General features: G+C 36.1%; 1 protein-coding gene across 16 annotated transcripts in view; it reads right to left on the bottom strand.

The window, feature by feature from the left end:
* Nucleotides 1-21,691, bottom strand: part of cadpsb (Ca2+-dependent activator protein for secretion b) — an 85,579-nt gene that overhangs the window by 34,127 nt on the left and 29,761 nt on the right. For all 16 annotated transcript variants that reach the window (XM_051896502.1, XM_051896504.1, XM_051896507.1 and 13 more), the window contains exons 4-11: nt 15,056-15,136; nt 13,715-13,948; nt 12,372-12,493; nt 3,217-3,328; nt 1,596-1,735; nt 910-976; nt 604-712; nt 99-311 (exon numbers count right to left, since the gene is read on the bottom strand). In XM_051896502.1, coding sequence (XP_051752462.1) covers nt 99-311; nt 604-712; nt 910-976; nt 1,596-1,735; nt 3,217-3,328; nt 12,372-12,493; nt 13,715-13,948; nt 15,056-15,136 — 1,078 coding nt within the window. The remainder of the gene's footprint in view (nt 1-98; nt 312-603; nt 713-909; nt 977-1,595; nt 1,736-3,216; nt 3,329-12,371; nt 12,494-13,714; nt 13,949-15,055; nt 15,137-21,691) is intronic.

The following is a 21,691-nucleotide window of genomic DNA, read 5'->3' as shown; positions in this document are numbered from 1 at the left end:
GCCTTGCTATGTATTTAATTTACTTGCCATCTCAGCTTCAGTCAATTTTTATCCTGATTGACAGTGTAATGAAATGCTTTACTGGTATGTGTACTTACAGAACTGAGAGATGGGGGCGTCCATCTGTGCCGCAGCTCCGCTCTTAGAATTCAGTTTCTGGACCTGGGTGGGCGGGACAGGTTTGTGTGATTGGCCAGTAGCTCGATACATGGCCTGCACCCATAGGATGCGGTCCTGCTCATCATCACTGGCAAAGATCACAGTGTCACCCTCCTTCACTGCATTGAAAAAAGCCCGGCCTCCATCCAGACCTGCACACACAGAAAAAAAATGTCAAATTCACGTACATTCATTTTGTCAGTGGAAGATACACTTAAAAATGCACTTTAGCTGCATTATAAACAAAATTTCAAAGCATCTGCAAATCTGAAATTATGCTAGATGTATGAAGTCAGGTGCACACAGGTGTAAACAAAGATGTAGTTTTTTTTTTTTTTACATTTACTATGGACATATTCCACTAACGTTTGACAACCAGAAACTGAGAATAGTTTCATTAAGGAGTGGTAAATAAAGAGTAATCTGTGAATGCGAGGGTATTACCTGGCTGTGGGTCAGTGTAGTCCACAGTATAGCCATCTAACTGCAGCAGCTCCTGTGGTTCTGACTTCTTCTCTCGATAGCTGCACATGGCAAAGGTATACTGACTTACCTATAGCAAAAGAGAAATATATAGTATTAAAATGCTTAATATGAAAGCATTAGGTAAATATGTGTCATATACACTACCTAAAATTGTACATGGTTCATCAAGACACTAAAAACACTGAACTTCAGAGTATCACGTGGAATTACAAAGTCAAACCAAACTATTCTTCACTCACAATTTTAATGTATAAAAAGATATACCTGGACCAGGACAAAGAAGCGCTTTTTCCAGCGTTTCCAAACATTTTTGCCAACAGCCCATAAATACCTGATGGAATAATCACAGGCTTCATCAGTATATTACTTCATTAATTTAAACTCATACACTACCGTTCAAAAGTGTGGGGTCAATAAGATTTTTTTAAAGAAATTATTACTTTTATTCAACAAGGATGCATTAAATTGATCAAAAATGATAGTAAAGACTTTTATAAAGAATTTATAATAAAAAAATAATCTATTTCAAATAAATGCTGCTCTTTTAAACTTTTTGTTCATCAGAGAATCCTGAAAAAATTACAGTTTACACAAAAATATCAAGCAGCAAAACTGTTTTTTAACAGAAATTATTTCTGAAGGATTAAGCAACACTGCTGAAAATCCAGCTTTACCATCAAATAAATGAGTTACATTTTAAAATATACAGTTATTTTAAATTGCAATAATGTCACAATATTACAGGTTTACTGTATTTTTGATCAAATAAATGTAGCCTTGGTGAGCATAAGACACTTCTTTCAAAAACTTCTTAACGACCCCAAACTTTTGTTTCATTTAATCATGAAACAAAAGACGTTATATGTGTATGATACTGTTTTAGAATGTAATCTCCATATGAACAGAAGACTTTTACAGAGAAGTATTCCTGTACCCACAAAATCCCTTACCCACAAGCCTTCATGTTCTGAGGCTTGTCCATGCGGACGGCAAGTTTGATCTTCAGATCTTGATCGGGGCAGGCCTTGGTCACAGTCATCTTGTGGAGTTCTGCCTGCTTTGGGCTGTTTGGAGTTGGGTGAAGAACCACCTAATCATTCAACACGAGAGAACCTTTATTATGATCACAACTCATCAGACCACACTGAACAAGCACTGACTGAGAGACAAAGCACTCACCAGTAAAAGGAACAGCATACCCAAAATGAAAATTTTGTCATTATTTACTTGCCCAAATGTCTTTCCGAACCCGTATGACCTTCTTTCAGGACAAAACTTTCATTCTTGGGTGAACTGTCCCTTTAACATGTAATCCTATAGCCAGTGTCTGCCCTAGAAACGCTAAGACATTTTCACACATGAAGCATTCAGTAAACGGATAAACAGGTTGTGTGGGTGTGGGAAAATATCCCTGAGTCTGGGTGTGAGCTGATAATGACATATTACTTTGCCAGTCAGCTCTCAACATTCAGTGAAATTCTCAACATTCAATTAATTTTGGCTCAAGCCTCTGTGTACTGAGAGTTGTGCAGCTCTTCTCTTGGCACCTTATCAGAGAAGAGCCAGTTTCTCTCATATTGTCTCTTGTGCTTTTTTATTCGCTCTTCTCTCTCTGATAAGTTGCCTTAAACTATTTCTTAGCTAGAGTTGAATGCTTAGAGATGCCTGCCTACCTCAGTCTTGATGAAGACACAGACACATTTAAAAACCATGTACCAAACATCCAGCATTAGTCAAGGTCAAAAATCATGTTAACAATTTCATAATTAGAGGACCTCTGAGTCCTTGAATGTAGAATGTTTTTTTTAAAATTCCAATTCATGAGTTCTAATTAAGGTTGCAAACGTAAAGGACAACTGCAATTTAAATCTGAATTTAAAAATGCAGAATCTATCTATCTATCAGATAATAAACATATTCATTTTTCATAAAAGAAAAAAAATGTACTAACCCAAATTTTTGAACGGTAATGTATGTCTCTATTATGTTTAATAACATAGCTTTTATGTAGAAAAACATGCCATTTCCCAGAACATATTATATAACCAGTAGATTGGAATTTTGTTGCTTATTTTGTATTTAAATTAATCTGGAAAAAAATTTGGACATTCGTGGACAAAATTATCTGTTTTGATGCCAGTGTTTAATTGTTTTGACAGTATTGTTCTTATCATGGCATAATTAATGAACAGGCATAATTAGCCAAAGCTAATTATCATTTGGTTAATCATTTGTTTTATTACAACAATTCAACATCTGGAGGGGCATGGTTAATTCAATTCAAATTCTAACTCATGAATTAAAAGGAAGGCTGTTTCATTCTTTGAGAATATAACCTCTGTAAGAAAAACAGAGGTTCACCTTAAAAGCCAAACTTCTCGTTTATTTTACAGGGATTTTCAAGACTGGAGATTCACAGGCATCAATCAGCAGGAAAATAAAGCAAAAGTTACAAAGTAAGACGTCACTTCTACAACTCCACCATAACAACCTCATACAAACTCCAAAAAAACCCAAACAGAACGACAGATGTCTAAAGCCACCAGAAAGAAAAGAAGGACTGAGTGTTACCCGGCCCAGCTCCTTGTCCTCCAGGGCAAGAACCCCTGTGCTCTCTGTGAAGAGCTTCACTTTGACCGCTGGCAGGGGGTGTGTGGTGGTGAAGTCTCCTTGGGTTCCCCAACTGAGAACACACATACATACAAACACCATTCATGTCTTTGATGATAGCCTTCTATGTACTTTCTACATTCATTTTCATGCATCTCACACACAAAAAAAACACAAAAAGTACAACCACCAAGGATTACTTCAAGGGGCTCTTGCGCCAGCCAAACAACTCCCATTGAGATGTTAACGTATAGCTTTCTCCAGGTATAATAGATCTCCTTGACACTCAGCCGCTCTTTATTACTTTAGCACTGCGCACAGAGATATCTCGCAACCCTTGTTTTCATTGTATTACTTTGATCAGCGAGGAAAACAATCTCTGCAGTCCTATTCGGCTACACGGCAGGGCTGATGAAATCGTTCACTAACAAATCATTTGATAAGGTCGTAAAAAATCTAATACTGAATGTCAAGTGCATGAGAGACAGACCACTGGGTAAAGTGTATCATCTGACGTTTTCTACATAACGCATTCAGCCGAGGATATTCTCTGGTGATTACTCGTACGAGATTCTCCCACAATACAGACAAGTCTGACATTTGGAAAAGAAATAAATAAATGAATAACCTAAAGAAGATTTCGAGGGTTCACATTCGCAGTCCACCATTATTTACTCTTTCTTTACCCATTCATTATCAGTGGCGTGTGGCAGACCTGAGGCAAAGTTCTCTCTCTGCATTTGTTTTTTTTAGTCTAATCTGTGAGTTTTTGCTAAAAACTGTCTGACGTATAGATAATTTTGATTTGCAGTTATTGTTTTGGCCTTATAGTGATTTGGTCTTATAGTGTATCAGTAATCGTAGTCAATATAAATAATCAAATTACAATTTTATTCGAAGGATACAAATGTCTCTTAAATAACACTGTTAGAGTTGCACAAGCTGTTCATAAGTTTGAAATTAATTTTTTTGTTCTTTCTAGGCTACTGTTTCACTTGTAATACAGCAGATTTACAATGTTTTTCTGTACTTTCGCTAAAAGTGCATGTAAACTAAGACCTAAATGTTTTGCCTGACAAGGTTGATCATAAATCATTCACCACAGAATAATAAAAATGTAGACTGCTGTTTGTATATGAGTAAAAACTGTTTAGTGTGTGTGTTTGATAAAACACACATCCAAATTTATCCAATAAAACATTTATTCATTCATATACATATACACATACATTCATTTATTTGTTCACAAACGGACAATTATACAAATTGGCAACTCTGAAGGCTTTGATACAAATTAATACAGTCAGTGTTTTTGTCTCTCTGTAACATGTCTGTCATCAACAACGATAAAATAATGACTAATCCTGCAAGATATAATGCAAACAAAATAATAAATGATGATTGTATTTTAACAAGCTATTGTAAGTAGTGCTGTCAAATGAGTAAACATTTTAATCTAACTTTTTTTTTTTTCAGAAACTGCATCTGAAGTGGCAATTACTGTACAGGTTTATTTACACAGACTGTTTAGTTCAGAGCGGTGGCATGAATGCATAAATAATGCTCTGAGATTAATGAGTTTTAAACGGGTATTAATGGGTTTTAGAAACAACTGAATATTGAAATTTGAAATGATTAAAAAAATGAAATGATGATCTAAATATGAAACTAAAACCGCCAGTAGGTGATGGCAAGTCACTGTCTTAATGAATGAGTCATTTAGTCATTCATTCATTCAAATGGCTGATTCATTCAGGAATGAAACAAATGAAACCGTCCCTGCATCCAAATGTGCATACAATCCACCCTATCCGTCCTAAATAGTACTGAAAATTACTAATGTCACATAGTATTTAGGATGGATAGTATGCACATTGAGACACAGGCTGTCTTAATGAATGTGTCACTGAATCATTCACTCACTCGTTTCGTTAAAAAGCACATTTATTCAGTAATGAAACACTGATGTGTGCTGCTCAGAGATGCACAATACATCTGCTATGGCTTTGTTGGAACTATTTTTTGTTGGTGAAATAGAGCAAAAACAGACAATATTGTGTCTAAAATGTAACAATATTAATTTCTTGTTTATTGAACTGTTGTATAAAATCAATATCACATTTGTAATCGTGCAGATATTCAGGAAAAAAACAGCACTCTTGCTCATGTGATAGTGCTTAACTACATCATATGATATAAATATAATATCTTGAATTTTAGGGGCATATAACTGCATTCTAATAGGCTTCATCACAAAGTCAGTTGTTGCCCTGCATGCAATGTAAGATGACGTACAGTTCTTAGCAGAGGAGGGGTGCATTAAATGCGTTAATCATTTTAACACATTATTTTTTTCCATAATTAATTGCACTAAATTAACATGTAAAATCGACAGCCCTAATTGTAAAATACATATTTACTTTTAGCATCACACCATGTCTTACTGCCATCTTCTTCCAATCTAAAGGAATGACGTATATGTATGGTTAATGCTGATTGGCCAATGAAGTTGCCAACAAGAAGCTGCTTTCACCAATGAGAAACCTTTCAATACGTCCCCAACCTTTCGGCAAGCCTGTATGGTTGAACTGGATCATCGAAGGTCAGCAGCTGTCATTGGTTAATAATGTAAAATTAAATACATACAGTATATTTGTGTTATTTAACATTTAAAGGGATAGTTCACCCAAAAATGAATGATGATGTTTATCTGCTTACCCCCAGGGCATCCAAGATGTAGGTGACTTTGTTTCTTCAGTAGAACACAAATGATGCCTTGCGCATCCGGTTGGTGAGGTCTGAACGTGCTCTGATAACGGAAGTGATGTCTCGCCCTCATTGAAGTATAAGCGCGAGACATCACTTCCGTCATCAGAACGCGTTTTCAGACCTCACCAACCGGATGCGCAAGGCAGTTGGACATAGTGGTGTTTTAGAGGTGAAAAATGATATAAATACTGTTCGGTTTCTCACACAAACTGATCTTGCACAAACCGATTTCGTGTCTTAGGACATCAATGTGTCGTCACGAGCCGCAGGGTTTAATGTGGATTTGTCTGTGCATGTTTTTTTGACTCTTATAGATGGAGTTTCCATTGACAAGCATTATGCGACTGACAGACCGCAACGGTTGGAGTTAAAAATCATCATTTGTGTTCTGCTGAAGAAATAAAGTCACCTACATCTTGGATGCTCTGGGGGTAAGCAGATAAACATCAAATTTTCATTTTTGTGTGAACTATCCCTTTAATTGTTGCAGGTTTGCGTAATATTTTGAGTTTGCATTTCAGTTTTTATTCATTTTGAGAATTACTGAATTTTTTTGTGCATGTGAGATAAGTAAATGCATGCTCCCATTTAGTCTAGAGCAACAATAACCTTATTTTTTTCACAGCGCACAAACTGCACCTTATTCCCAATTTCTCTCAACATGGGGAAAAGAGAGATGTCCTTCAATAATTGTGAAAACAAAGTAATTTGCATTACTTATTTGAAAACGTAACTTTAAAAGTAATGTATTTACTAGTTACTTCAAAAAAGTAATCTGATTACATAACTCATGTTACTTGTAATGCATTACCCCCTACACTGTGCCTTAGTATTTTTTGGTAAAAACAAATGGTAATTTGTAGAAATTATCATTCTTTGTAAACGTAATGTAAACATACTGTCCCATGACTACAAATAAACAAACAGACATGACTGAATAAGTGCGTGTGTCCTCTTTCCTTTGTGAAATAACAGTAAATACCACTTTATTTTTGTGACAAATGTTTAATCTTGACACAAATTAATTCATTGTTTGGTAAAACATCGATGCTTGGGTTTTTAAATCTTTAAGTAAACAACAAAATGCCAACAAACGCCTGCTTTTATCATGTTCACTTTACGATCTCGCTAGTTTCCAGTGATTTCTTTCTGATTATTTTTCTGATAAAACTTCCATTTGTTTGTGAAATGATGGGTTTGTGTGACGTTGTTCCAGAGAGGAGTGTTACGGGCGGGTTTTAGTGAAACGCTGCAGAGCTTCTGGCCCGACGGTGGAAATGCAGCATGATTCTGGGCTTGGTGCTACAAGTCTGGGGCTATTAGCCTAGCCTGGCCCGATGAAAGCCCTGGCTCGCACTGGCCCGACAGTGGAAAAGCGGCTATTGAGGCTAAAGAGATGGTGCATCCATCTAAAACTTTATCTGCTAGTGTCACTGACTTACATCTCATATTTCATAATATTTTATTTTTATGTACGACTGATTATTTTTTCATCCAAATTTTTCTGAGGAATCACTGCCTGCTTTGCTTCCTTGAAGAAAACGCCCTTGTTATAATCTCTTTACGCTTTCCTCCGCTGTATGGCCACTAATCCATATGTATGTAGTGTAAAGCCGTCATAAAGGGAGCAATATAATAACTCATGCATGTACGAGAGACTGTAGCGGTGCTCAGCAAGAGTGAGAAAAGACTCACACCATGCTTTATACAATCAGTATTGATATTATAAATAATAAATGGACACAATCTCAGAACAATATGATGCAACAGTATAGAAACGTTCACCTAGAAAAACATGGATACACTCTCTCCTGCACACACACACACACACACACACAAAGGGTAAGGGGTAGAGTTGGCCTAGTAAAACCGGAACACGTGATGATCTGCTGCCGTGGAAACAGGCTGCACGTTTCAGAGGCAGTAGTCAAATGATACAGAAAGAAAAAGGGGCAGAGAAAAAGGGATGAAAAAGAGGGCAAAAAGGGAAAGCTAGTGCAAGAAGGGGGAAAAAAACTGCTATGTGTGTGGTGGGAAGTGTGATTTATCACATAGAGAAGTGACAAATGCAGACTGAACGATGGGAGAACACAATCGTTAATCTGCTTGATAACCACCAGGGGGCGATAATCATGTAACGTCTGGGAGGTTGAGGATGGATAGAGACCAACAGCCATTATTTTATTTGCAACAAACACAATTTGCATGAGAAAATATGAGTTTTAGGGAAAAGTGTTGGCCAAATGTTTGCCACTATATTCTTCTAAAGGCCTACAAGGGATATTAAATATTTTATAACACAAAGGGAAGAATTCACTAAGAATTAATTGTACGCGCTGATCATTTTCACATGCTGTCTGCATTGCTGTAGCATCAGATTTACAAAATGAACTATGCAAATTACAGTAGGTAATGGAGCAATACATCCACAAATTTTATGAAATGTACTTACTGCAGACAGTAACAGCACAATGTTAAATGTAAATATTGTGAATTAAGCAGAATCTATAATTTATATAATAGAGGGTGAACCTTATTTACTGTATATAGAAAAAAAGAGACTTGTTAGCACTAAAAATTATTACAAAGACTTAATTTAAATACACTGGAGCTCTATTTCACTGAATTTAGCACCTGGTTGACCAGGATTGCAGATGTTTAGTCAATATAAAGCAGGTTTTTGCACCAATAAAACGTCTTATGTTTATGAATGAAAAAAAGTTTAGATTCTGGTTAAGTGTATGTATGGTTTCCATGGATACAGATGGGTTAGTATTCTAACAGTGCTAACGGCGAGTGTCAGGGAGGTTGCTGACACTGCACAAGGCCATGCATGACTGAACCGTGTGTGTATGTGTGAGATCGCCTTTGGGACAGCGTAAGATATGTTGATTCTTGAACAGCTGACTGAATAACATTTTCGAAGTACATCCGAATGTCAAATTTCCTTTTCTCTTTGATTCTGCCTCGTTCGCTCTCCTCGATCTCCTCCTCCTCTTAATCTCTCTCCTTCAGCATGTCTGTTTGATGTGACACATTCTTGTGTGTCCATTAGCGCTGTTATGCTTTGCCAAAATGAGCCAATTCTCTCCGTTTCCAACCGCCAGTGACAGCATGAATACATGAATATAGACGGAGTTCTATGACTCATAATCATAAGGCTTTTATAAGAGCTAAGTGCTTTACAGTTGAAAGAAGAAGAAGACAGAGAGAGAGAGCGAGAAGCAAAATTTAAGTTACAAAAAGAGGAAAAGAATGGAACAGAATCGTGGATGCAGAATAAAAGAGGAGCAGGGGAGCTCTGATATGGGAAGAGGAATAGAGCTGGGAGATATACTGAATATTCATGATAAATTTATGATTTTGTTGGTGATGTAAAAGAAAACAACATTGTGAATGTTTCAATAGCATCTAATTTGAACTTCAGTAGCAAAAAAAAAGTTAATCTGTGATTCATTTAGTGAATCAGTTCAAATGAATCAGTAGTATCAATATATACAGATTCAAACTGATTCAATAGTTCATTTACACTTAAAAATGACTCTACATGGCATTATTCTTATCATTTAAAAAAATAAAAAATAGTGTAATATAATTGTAAAATATATGTAAGTATATATTAATGTTTATTGATACATATTGGTGCAAAATAAATTAATAAACAAATACATTCTTCCTTGTATTCAAACAGTGAAAAGCTATGTGGAAAAATGTATATTGAATACTGTCAAAATATATTGAGATATATATTTTTTGCCTTATTTCCCAGCCTTGTAAGGAAAGAATGGAAAGCAAAAAGGGATAAAACAGGGAGAAGAAAACGACCTTGAAAACGATGCTTCATTGTAGGTTTTCCTCCCTATGAGGGCCAAGAAGGTGACCTTGTATATGAAACATGCTATATGGTGTGTATGTGTGCAAGTTCTCACTTACACACACACGTGAAGGTTGTCGTGTGTGTGATGACAGAATCTAAATGCTAATTCTCACGTGACGTCATTATTCTTCGGCAGTGCTGGAGGCTCGCTCTCTCTTTCCCTGCTCCCCCCTCCGCTGGGATACGCACTCCTAATCAGTTTCTCCACAGCTGATTACTTTTCTGAGGGGACATGGAGGCTGTGTCTTGTATTCTCTGATTCTTTCTCACTCTCTCTCGCTCTACCAGGCTCCCTCTCACTCTTTAGCTCGTTATAAATTGGCATCTGATCCAATGATGGAACGTAGGGCCCAAAAATAGCACCACATCATGTGCTCATCCCTTGAGTAACTGCCTCTGGCCAAATAAGAGAGATCTAGTTGGAGGACACAGCACCTGAAACGGCACTGCTAGAAAACTGTCCCATATCGTGGATTTAATGCATGCTGAAAATGGTAAAGACTGTATTTTGTATAGCCATGACAGTTGTCTAATAATTATAGATACATTCAGAAGAAATCTGCAGAGCGTGTAAATAAAATGTAGCTTATTAATAAGCTTAACTTAATTATAAGTAATAAGCTGATGCCGTCCACCTTGGTCACCCAGATATCGGCACTAGCCACTCAAAGAACCATATCTGCATTCATGTACACATATTTTAAAGGCAATTTAACACATGGCTGTAACACTTTAACAACACACACTAGGGTTTAAAAGTTTGGGGTCTGTAAGATTTAAAAAAATAAAAAAATAAACTTTTATTTAGTAAAGGTGCATTACATTTAACAAAAGTGACAGTGAAGACATTTATTATGTCACAAAAGTTCTTTTGAACTTTCTATTCATCAAAGAAACTTGAAAAATGATCATGGTTTCCACAAAAATATTAAGTGTTTTAAACATTGATAATAGTAAGAAATGTTTGTTGAGCACCAAATCAGCATATTAGAATGATTTCTGAAGAGTCATGTGACACTGAAGACTGGAGTAATGATGCTGAAAATTCAGCTTTGCCATTACAGCAATAAATTACATTTTAAAGTTAAAGGATTAGTTTACTTTCAAATTAAAATGACCCCAAGCTTTACTCACCCTCAAGCCATCCTAGGTGTATATGACTTTCTTCTTTCTGATGAACATAATCAGAGATATATTAATAAATATCTTGACGCATCCGAGCTTTATAATGGCAGTGAGCGATACCAACAAGTATGAGCTGAAGAAAGTGTCTCCATCCACATTCAACCATCATAGACGTACTTCACACGGCTCTGGGGGGTTAATAAAGTCCTTCTGAAGCGAAGCGATGCGTTTGTGTAAAAAAATATCCATATTTAACAAGTTGTGAAGTAAAATATCTAGTTTCCGCCAGACCGCCTTCCGTATTCAAGTTACGAAGAAAGTGTAAAACTCTCGCGGTTCAAAAAACTTGCGCTACGTCCTACACCTTCCCTATTCAACTTACGGAAAAATCTTAACTGATGCAACGCCAGTTTACACTTTCTTTGTAAGTTGAATACGGAATGCGGTCTGGCGAAAGATAGATATTTTACTTCAAATATGGATTTTTTTTTTTTTACACAAACGCATCGCTACGCTTCAGAAGGACTTTATTAACCCCCCGGAGCCGTGTGGAATATGTTTATGATGGATGGATGTGGATGGAGACACTTTCTTCAGTTCATACTCGTTGGTATCGCTCACTGACATTATAAAGCTTGGATGTGTCAGGATTTATTAATATATCTCCGATTGTGTTCATCAGAAAGAAGAAAATCAGGATGGCTTGAGGGTGAGTAAAGCTTGGGGTAATTTTCATTTGAAAGTGAACTAATCCTTTAATGCTGTCAAACGATTAATTGCGATTAATCGGATCCAAAATAAAAGTTTGTGTTTACATAATATATGTGTGTGTGTACTGTGTATATTTATTATGTATATATAAATACACACATGCATGTATATTTTTAACAAAAAATACATTATATTTATATATAAAATATTTATATTTATATATAATATAAATTAAATATAAATATATGTATATATACACGTATAGGCCTACATGTAAATATTTCTTAAATATATACATGTATGTGTGTGTATTTATATTATTTATATTATATACATAATAAATATCCACACACATATATTATGTAAACACAAACTTTTATTTTGGATGCGATTAATCGTGATTAAACGTTTGACAGCACTATAATGTATTACAATAGAAAACAGTTATGCTTAATTGTAATAATATTTCACAATATTACTGTTTTTTCTGTATTTTTGATCAAATAAATGCAGCCTTGGTGAGCATAAGAGACTTCTTTTAAAAACATCTTTCCAGCCCCAAACTTTTGAAATGGCACTGTAGATGTTAATTATGATCATTAAAATTGTTTGAATCTAAATATTAATGGCCTACGTTGGTTTGGATGCTTCAGCCTGGTCCGTTTGTAGCTTCTCCCCGCCCTCCACCTCCATCGTGCAGTACACAATGCGGTTGGGAGCCAGCGACTTCAACCCCTGAACTTCCATAATCACCACCTACATAGGAGGAACATTTGGTTTTATTTCATATGTGTTTCATATTTCGTATGTGTTGTAATACTCACATAAGCAGTTACAAGTTACCTTGGATGCTATCATTTACCATGTCATTAGCAGCCAATCAGGATCCAGCTCAACCTTTTGACCACATTATAAACTTTTATTTTATTAACTTTCTTGCTCTTGACACTCATTGAATAAGCACTGTTTACGTCTGGACCGAAAATCAATCCACACACCCAGAGCACCCATAAAATTTGCCAGCTCGTAGCTCCTCAAAACAAAATAGACTCCAAAGACACAAGCCAGGCTATCAAATCCATAAAACACTGCTCTGTCAGCCTCTGTGACTACTAAAGCCATGCCATGTTATAATCAACTGCCCTGAAAATGAGCTAGCTCAAGATAGTATAATTATAGCAAAACCTCAGACTTGAGAGGGGAGATTTCTCAGAGGCATTCAATGTTCTCGGGAATCATTTATCAAAAATGCAGTATAACCTTTTTCTAATATGCTGCAGCCATTTCTGGCTGCAGTCTATCTATAATTTATGCAAAAGGAAGGGCTGGAAACTCAGTAAAGATTAAAATCTCATAGACGCATGTGTTAAACTAACGCTGCAGCTGCTAATGTTGCTAAATTTGTCATTACTTCACATTTAAATTATCTATCAAAACTAAGGGGGGTTCATTAATTCGAAATGATGAGAGGCAAACCCTTAGACTCCCAAAAGATATTTACGATCTGTGGTAGTAAGCGCTACTTGATATTTAATGTTAAAAAGTTGCAATTTGTTTTCGACTATATAACACAGGCTACTGACTACCGTAATTAGTGTTCAAATCAGTACATTTCAATGGATAAAACAACAGCTAAACCCAAAAAACATACTTGCCACTAGAACCAAAAATTCTTACTGTTTCCTAAACGGGCTTCTCAAACAATCCTTCCACCCCTTTTGCATCTGCCACTGTCTCACAATTTTGGTTATATGTTTTATACTTAATGGTTAATTGTGTGAGAAACATCAAGAACATCTAAGTAAGGTTAAATGTCACAAACCTTCACCAAAGAAAGTCAAAAGTATGGAAGCAAACGTATGGCCACTACTAAAAATCACTCTTTATCCCCTGGGCCCGATGAAAAGGCATACTATACTGAACCCTGCCCTTGAGCACAAAACTAATACACTGCCTGAAGGCTGGAACAGTTTTTACCTCAAGTGTGAAAGACAGCACAACATCAGACTTGGACAGCTGGTTTTCATCTTCCTGCCCCATATCAATGATGGAGGTGTTGTGTCCCCTCTTTAGCTTCTGCAGTTTGAACTCTCCTCCCTTTGAAACCGGCATGCTCTCCAGGTTAGCCATCAGCTGGTTGACTGAGCTTTTCAGCTCCTCGATATACATAGCCTCCATCTCCTTCGACACAAACTTGGGGAATTTGCCAGCCTGAAGTTGTAAAAAAAATAGCAGAACAAAATGTATACAATTTTTAATAATTGTTATTAACGATTTTAAAAGATCACTGGTATTAACACTATTAAGAACTAGTATTTTGAAAATATAAAAAAATATAGAAAAGGACTTTCAAGCTCAAAGCTTAGAGGAAGAGGTTGTTCAAATAGTTACATGGTGATTTTTCCACCATACTGAAAAAGTATTTAAAGTTATTTTTTGTCATTGTTTGTGTGGGAAAAAAAATATATCACAAAAAAGCAGTTAATGGTATATTGTTATGATTTTAGTCTGATAAGTGTGTGTGTGTGTGTGTGTGTATGCGTGTGTGAGATACTATTTATGACTATTTTATGAGAATTTGGCACAGGGGTTAAAATAAAATAATAAAATATATATAAAATATAAATATAAGATGAACAACTTAAATTTAAAACAAAAATTAAAAATAATGTTAATAATAATAAAATATAAATACATATAATAAAAAAATATATAAAATAAAAAATATATATATAATAATGTTAAGTACTGAAATTACTCAAACTCTAATTATATAGCTAAATAAAAATATTTAAAAAAACTCACGAAATTGACAAAAGTATATAACAAAATTACTAACGCTTATATAAGATATAAAGATATAAAAATACCAGCTAGTTAAAAATATTAATAAATAGTATTAATAATATTAATAATATTCTTGGTGAAATAAAAAATAAAATGAATGAACAATAAAATATATAATAAAATATAATAAAATAAAACTCCTTTACGATTAGTATTAATCTCAAGATGTTTTTACTTACCATCAGCTTGTATGAGAGAAAACTAAACTGAACTGAATATGGAATGTCTGAACTGAATTTCAAATTCAAAAACTTTTTTGTAATTCACAAACTCAACAGTATAACCCAAAAAATATCATTTACGGAACAGGTCCTACTTGGCAAAATCGCAGTCAGCCGGTTTGAATTATGAAGAGAATGTGGATACATATACTGAATTTGGCTGAATTGCATTGGAACGGATGCCAGTTCTGTTTACAGCACCTCCGGAGCATCTCTGTCCACGTGTAAGTGATCAAATGATGAGACTTACCCGGGCAATCTGATCAGCCATCTGCAGACGCCCATCCAGTTCTCTCCTGATCTGAGCTGCTTGCTCGTCCAGATTATCCAACTGCAAAAACACACACAAAGTTACATTGGTTACCATCAGCCCTCACAACTCAACACACTAATACCAACCTATACATCTCCAGAAGGCAGCTAATCAGTTCTGATCCCTGTAAAAGCTTCCCTGCACCCCACATGTGATATAACTGGGGTCACCAGGGGTCACACTTTGAAAAGATAAGTGGTCACACACATCCTGAAAGCAGAAATGCAACTGTTCCTTATTACTTTAAAGTCGCCATGAAACAAAACTTGTGATAGTCATTTCTTTCCTATTATGATGTATATCCAAGTGAAATGGCTTCTCGAACAAGAAAAAAAATGTAGGACGGTACTTGATTTTGTCCATTGGGAATTGACTGGATCGTTGTGGTTTGTTATTGCTGTGATCTCATGTGAGGCCTTGTTTACACCTGGTATTAAGATGCGTTTTGGTCGATCGAATCACAAGTAGACGAGGGAGACACATTCCCAATTGCACCCATTTAAATCCTGCCTGGCTAGCGCGCTTCCCATAGTGTTTACGCATTAAGTCAGTAAGGTGGTCTTTTGTGCTGTTCAAACACATTCAGCCACATGAGTGTCTACACTACAAAAGCAATCCAGTCAAATTCATTCGTTCAAAGGGGAAGTAATTTGATTAAAGATTATGGGGGCATATGAATTAAAAAAAAAAAGATGTGAAAGATGAAAATATCATTTATAAGTAAGCAATAAGGTACGAGAGGCTGTGCTGTATCGTGAATAAGTCACGGCTGAAGGGCGTTGCAACCCCTTCAGCTGTGACTTATTCACGATACAGCACTAGCCTCGAGTACCTTATTGCTTACTTATAAAAGTAAGTAAGCTTTTATAAAACGGTTACCACACAATACAAATATTAAAGCCAGAAATATGTATCAATGCAACTTTCATGAAGTAAACTTTTTCTAAAAGCCTTCCTTCCGCCGGAAAAAATAGTCCCTGACCATGAACAGCAACAGAAGTTACATTATTACACCATTAGATGGCGGCAAAGGCTGTCTTTATGAGTGTGTCAGTCAGTAGCGAAGACTTTTACATTGAAAAGACTGAATTGTTGTGAACAAGGAACAAGACGCAACTGACAAATGCTTTGACTAGCGCTGTCAGTCACCCCTTAACTGTTAAAAGGACAAGATAATACATCGGACATTTAAACAGATTTTTTATTATGAACATAGGACTGACCTGAAGGAAAATGCAAAATCTGAATGCAGGTAATAAACTCGCTCACTCGATCTCTTTCTCACAACACTCTTCTACATAATACAGTAAGCTTCAATGAACAACATCAATTGAGAACATACAGTTTACGTTGCTAAGAGTGGATGCTAAGGGTGTTGTGTAGTGATACACAGAACCGTTGGGTGAAGCGGTCATAGCCGTATTTTATCATGAATAAAACACAGCTATTGACCAATCGGAATCAAGGACAGGAACTAACCGTTTTATAATATTCAATATTCCATAAAAGAATAAGAATTGTCAATTTTGATTTCATGGTGACTTTCAGTGATTAAAGGAACATTTGCGGTTATGTTCATTTCTATAAATAAAATTCTAGTTAATTTAATTTAAATTAGAGTAAGTTTAGTTCAAGTTACCGTTACATTAATTGAAGATCTGTTAATTTGAATAAAATTAGAGATTAATAGCAAAATTAGTTAAATTAATTCAAATAATTTTAATTCATATTTGTCATTTTTTTCCAACTGTTATGTCAAAATGTACATCTTTTTATTTTTGTTTCGTGCCCAAATTCCACAGAATTCTGTAGCCCACACATAGCATCAATAAAAAAAATCTAATATATTCCATCTGTAACCAATTTTTGCACTGCTCAGATATACAGCCTCTCATACATAAATATATGGCCATAAATCCTGTTGTAAAGCATAAACTATCTCACATCCACAAGGACCCCGGGAAAGATGGAGAACCCCTATGGAGAGGAAAATCTGATGTGATGGAATAGGAAATAATCTCTTCACCCCTGATAACTCTGTTGCATGTGTGTGGGTGTGCGAGCGTGTCACTGTCTGTTTGTGTGTTATGACATCTGAAGCCTCCCCATCCAAAGCCATCACTTCCTGTCTTTGTCACTCTCCTGCTCCTGTCCACACAGAATCCAGGGGCGACAGCACCAAGGCAACCCTTGCCATGGCGACAGTCAGTCTGGAGTGGGAAACCCTGTCACATGGGGCAGAGTTGAGTCCTCGTCCCCAGAGCCCTGTCTATCTTCTGCCCTGCTCTCCAGGGGATGTGTTCTAATTAAGCATGGCTCAGCAAATACAGCAACCCTCTTGTGTGCGCATTTGTGCTAGCGCAGCCCCCAGAACAGTGTGAAAGACGGCATTGCGATTCTAACGAAAAGAGGACGTCTGTATTTCTAGTTGTACAGAGCAGAATTCTCAGCTGCATTGTGTTCGACTAAAAGCTTTTGTTTAAATTATTGATCATAACTCCTTTGGTCTTCAAAAGTTTCTCTCACATGGGTTTTTTTGAAGCTAAAAATACCAGAATGAACTTTAATGGCACACTGGGAGCAGTACAATGACCTAATGACCGGTTTCATGATCGCATTGTTCTCCGGGCTGCTCGGGTCAGAGTAGCTGTGGAAGGGTGTGCCATAATTAATTGGAAACAGGCAACCTCTGCTCTCAGTTTATGCAAAATGACTATCTCTCTATAGTTCTCAAGCATTTTATGCACGTAGCTAACAAACAAGCCATTATAAATAATTTACAGGAGACATCTGCAAACACAACTGAAATGCTGGTTTAGGAATCGCCTGGTAGATCCAAGTACAAACTAGCTCAATTTCCTCATTTATTCTGCATGCTTTTGTTCTGTTTGGAGGTAAACACCTCTTTCATCAAAAAGCTTGGCCTTAATAATAGATGACAAATAAAACATGGAGGTCGGGTGTCTGTATAGAGGTCATCATTAGTGTATTTACCTCAGTTCTTCATTTAACAGCTGTAACTCTGGTGTAAAGGCCATGTTATGGGCATATGTTTAATATTAATACATATTGTGACATGACTAATACATGTGTGACATTTCACATCAAAGCATAACAAAACAACAAGCCATGGGAAGTCCTTGCTAAAATCACTGTAATGCACAGCTTTAAGTAAATTATTACTCTTAAAAAGCAGCATAAAATGCATTAATGTTCAATAAATAATTAATGTCATTTAAAATTGTTATGTTGCGACCTGTGGTTAGAGAGACAACTGCATTATTTGGTAGAATACCACCAAATCTTCTATCTAATAATGCAATCTCACATTCAAATGTATATTTTAAATGCAGGTAAATAAAATAAAATAAAATATTTACAGCTTGAGTCATGTCTTGTGCTCCAGTAAGACAAATTTGTTTACCTTTTATTCAAAGATTGTATGAAAATGTATGGATTGTTTTAAAGGGTTAGTTCACCCAGAAATGAAAATTCTGTCATTAATTACTCACCCTCATGTCATTCCACACCCGTAAGACCTTCGCTCATCTTCGGAACACAAATTAAGATATTTTTGATGAAATCTGATGGCTCAGTGAGGCCTCTATTGCCAGCAAGATAATTAACACTTTCAGATGTCCAGAAAGCTACTAAAGACATATTTAAAACAGTTCATGTGAGTTCAGTGGTTCAACCTTAATGTTATGAAGCAACGAGAATACTTTTTGTGTGCCAAAAAAACTAAATAACAACTTTATTCAACAATCATCTAGTTTTCATGAAGCTTCGAAGCTTTACAAAACTTTTGTTTCAAATCAGTGGTTTGGAGCGTCTATCAAACTGCCAAAGCTTCATGAAACAGTGTTTTGAAATCACCCATCACTAGATATTGTTGAATAAGGTCGTTATTTTGTTTTTTTTGCCGCACAAAAAGTATTCTCGTCGCTTCATAACATTAAGGTTGAACCACTGTATTCACATGAACTGTTTTAAATATGTCTTTAGTAGCTTTCTGGGCATCTGAAAGTGTCTTGCTGGCAATGGAGGCCTCACTGAGCCAACGGATTTTATCAATAATATCTTAATTTGTGTTCCGAAGATGAACGAAGGTCTTATGGGTTTGGAACGACATGAGGGTGAGTAATTAATGACATAATTTTCATTATTGGGTGAACTAACCCTTTAAGAAAGGGACTTCAATGTGTGTACATTTGAAGGTTTAGCAGAAATAAAATTCAATTAGGTAAATACTTTATGAAGGCACTGTAATTAATTAAAAAGCTCTCTTTGCTATTGTTGTTCTCTATTGCAAGCAGTAAGAAGGAAAAAAGAGGTCTGGTATAATCTCCAACTCAGGACACTGAAATAAAATTCAAAGGTTCTTAAGAGTTGGACTGTTATTGGGTTAGTTTGGACCCTTTAATTCAAAAGACACTGAATCCCAACACAACAGGCACAAGGTTCAAACGGTAACGTTCGCTTCCGTGCCGTGATCTGATGGAGTTAGACGGCATCTCAGCAGAGGGAGCTCCCGACAGCTGTTACCCCAATTCCTCAGTCCTCACCAAAAAGGAGCAAGTGCAACTCAGAGACTCACCGCATCAATAATGCATTCACACATTTAGATTTGCTGATGGCAGACTGTGTTCGCAGCCTCGCTCGTTTCTTCCTCCTCTCTCTCTTTCTCACCATTTTCTGCTGTCACCACACTCCTTCACGGCATCTCTCTCAAACACCTCTCCACCTGTCTTGATTCTCTCTCTCTCTCTTCCCTTCAAGGTTCCTCTGCTGCATGTGGGAGAGTGACATCTGTGACATTGTGTGAAGTAATAGGGCAGACAGCACAAGATCGAGTCATGTGACTAAACCCTACAGCATGACCTTCGGCTGTCCACTGATATATTCGAAAGGCTGAACATCTTGGCTACTTTATTATTGATCTACTGGTCAATCTGGCAGATAGGAAGTGACAGAGGTTTTGTGTGTGTGTGTGTGTGTGTTTGTGTGGTTAGATTAGAAAACATGTTGCAGTGGTCAACAAAAGCAGGGTATTAAGACAGGCAATGAAGACACCAAAAAAAGAAGAAAAAGGAAGGATTTGGTGTACCGTGTAAAAAGGCCATTTTACACAGTACACCATTACAAAGGGTTTACATTTGGTTTTCAATGGGACAGAGGCGGCAGAACGGAGGCGGCACTGAAAGCGACACTGGTTGCCACGCTTGTGCTCAAAAATCCTACTGATTTGTTGTTCGTGTGGAAAAATAAATAAAAGATTTAAATGGGTCATGAATTGAGAAATCAAATTTCCTTGATTTTTTGACATATAAGAGGTCATTGTAATATAAAAAAACATCCTGCAAGACACTTTTATTAAAACCAAGCTGCAAAAATGCAGTAGTGGGCATTGCATTGCCATGCTCAACACCACCTTGACGAAAATGCCAAATACCAAAAAACTAAATAAAAAAAAACACAAGTTTACAGCCAAGCATGCACTGTGTAAAATGCCTATAAGACAGAAAGAAAAGTAAGTGAGAAAGAGAAAAAAGAGACACGTAGACAGAGATACGCAGACTGATGGTTTCCATTTTAATAGTTAAGAGTCAAATATGGCACAGTTCGTCATGTACTGTAAAATAATGAAAGGACAGAACATCAGAACTGTTCTTTTAAAAAGGGCAGAGGCTGACACTTTCTTTTGAGGGACAATGAGAATAAAGACAACCAATTATGCACATTATTATATAGAACAAATGGATCGTTTCGGTGCATGATAGCATAGAAATATGAATGATAATTTGCTGTGTGTGTGTGTGCTGTAACCCTGCTGGTTCATTCTGAGCTGTTGATTAGTGGAGCACATAATCAGCTCCTGTCACCGGCAGCAATGAACCAACCTCTCTTTTTTCTCTATTTTTGCACTGTTACTGTTTCTAACACACGCTAAGAAACTGCTTTTGTTGTTGGGTCAGCTGGACTGGACTGGACAGCTAGACTATGGGTTGTATCAACTTTTCCAATTGCTTTCGAGGAGGAGAACAGGAGCTTTAAATGCAAAGCAATTGGCCTGACAAATTAATGGAGCTTCAGAAAGAGGAAGTCTGTATGTAGGCTTGGCAAAGACAACATACTGTTATTGTATAAACTTACGTCAGTTTTCACTACAAGTGTTTCATTGTCTCAGAACGGCTTTGTTCTGAGACACTAAAATGCTGTATCATGAGCTGCACGTGTGTAAATGATGAAACAGCAGCACACAAAAAAATTTAAAAATATATATTTTTTCCAGTAATTTGCCAAAATAAAATCTCTTTTTTTATTTTTGGAAATTAAGAAATTAAGACGTAAACATTGGTACTGTAATTTTACAGTTGTACTATAATATTATTGTTATTCTTATTATTTTTATTTTATTTTACAATAATAGTATTATTGCAATATATCTTTTTATTTTGTTTAATATTTTTTAAACTCAGTTCACATTTACTGAAAACAGGTTCAAGTTGGTTCTTATAAAGTGTATAAAGAGAACTAATAAAGAGTACTAATTCTTTCCAAATATAGCTATTC

The sequence above is a fragment of the Ctenopharyngodon idella genome, chromosome 6 (genome assembly GCF_019924925.1).
Source record: "Ctenopharyngodon idella isolate HZGC_01 chromosome 6, HZGC01, whole genome shotgun sequence".
Lineage (NCBI taxonomy): Eukaryota > Metazoa > Chordata > Actinopteri > Cypriniformes > Xenocyprididae > Ctenopharyngodon > Ctenopharyngodon idella.
The sequence above is the reverse complement of the archived record's forward strand: the minus strand, read 5'-3'. Positions and strand labels throughout refer to the sequence as shown.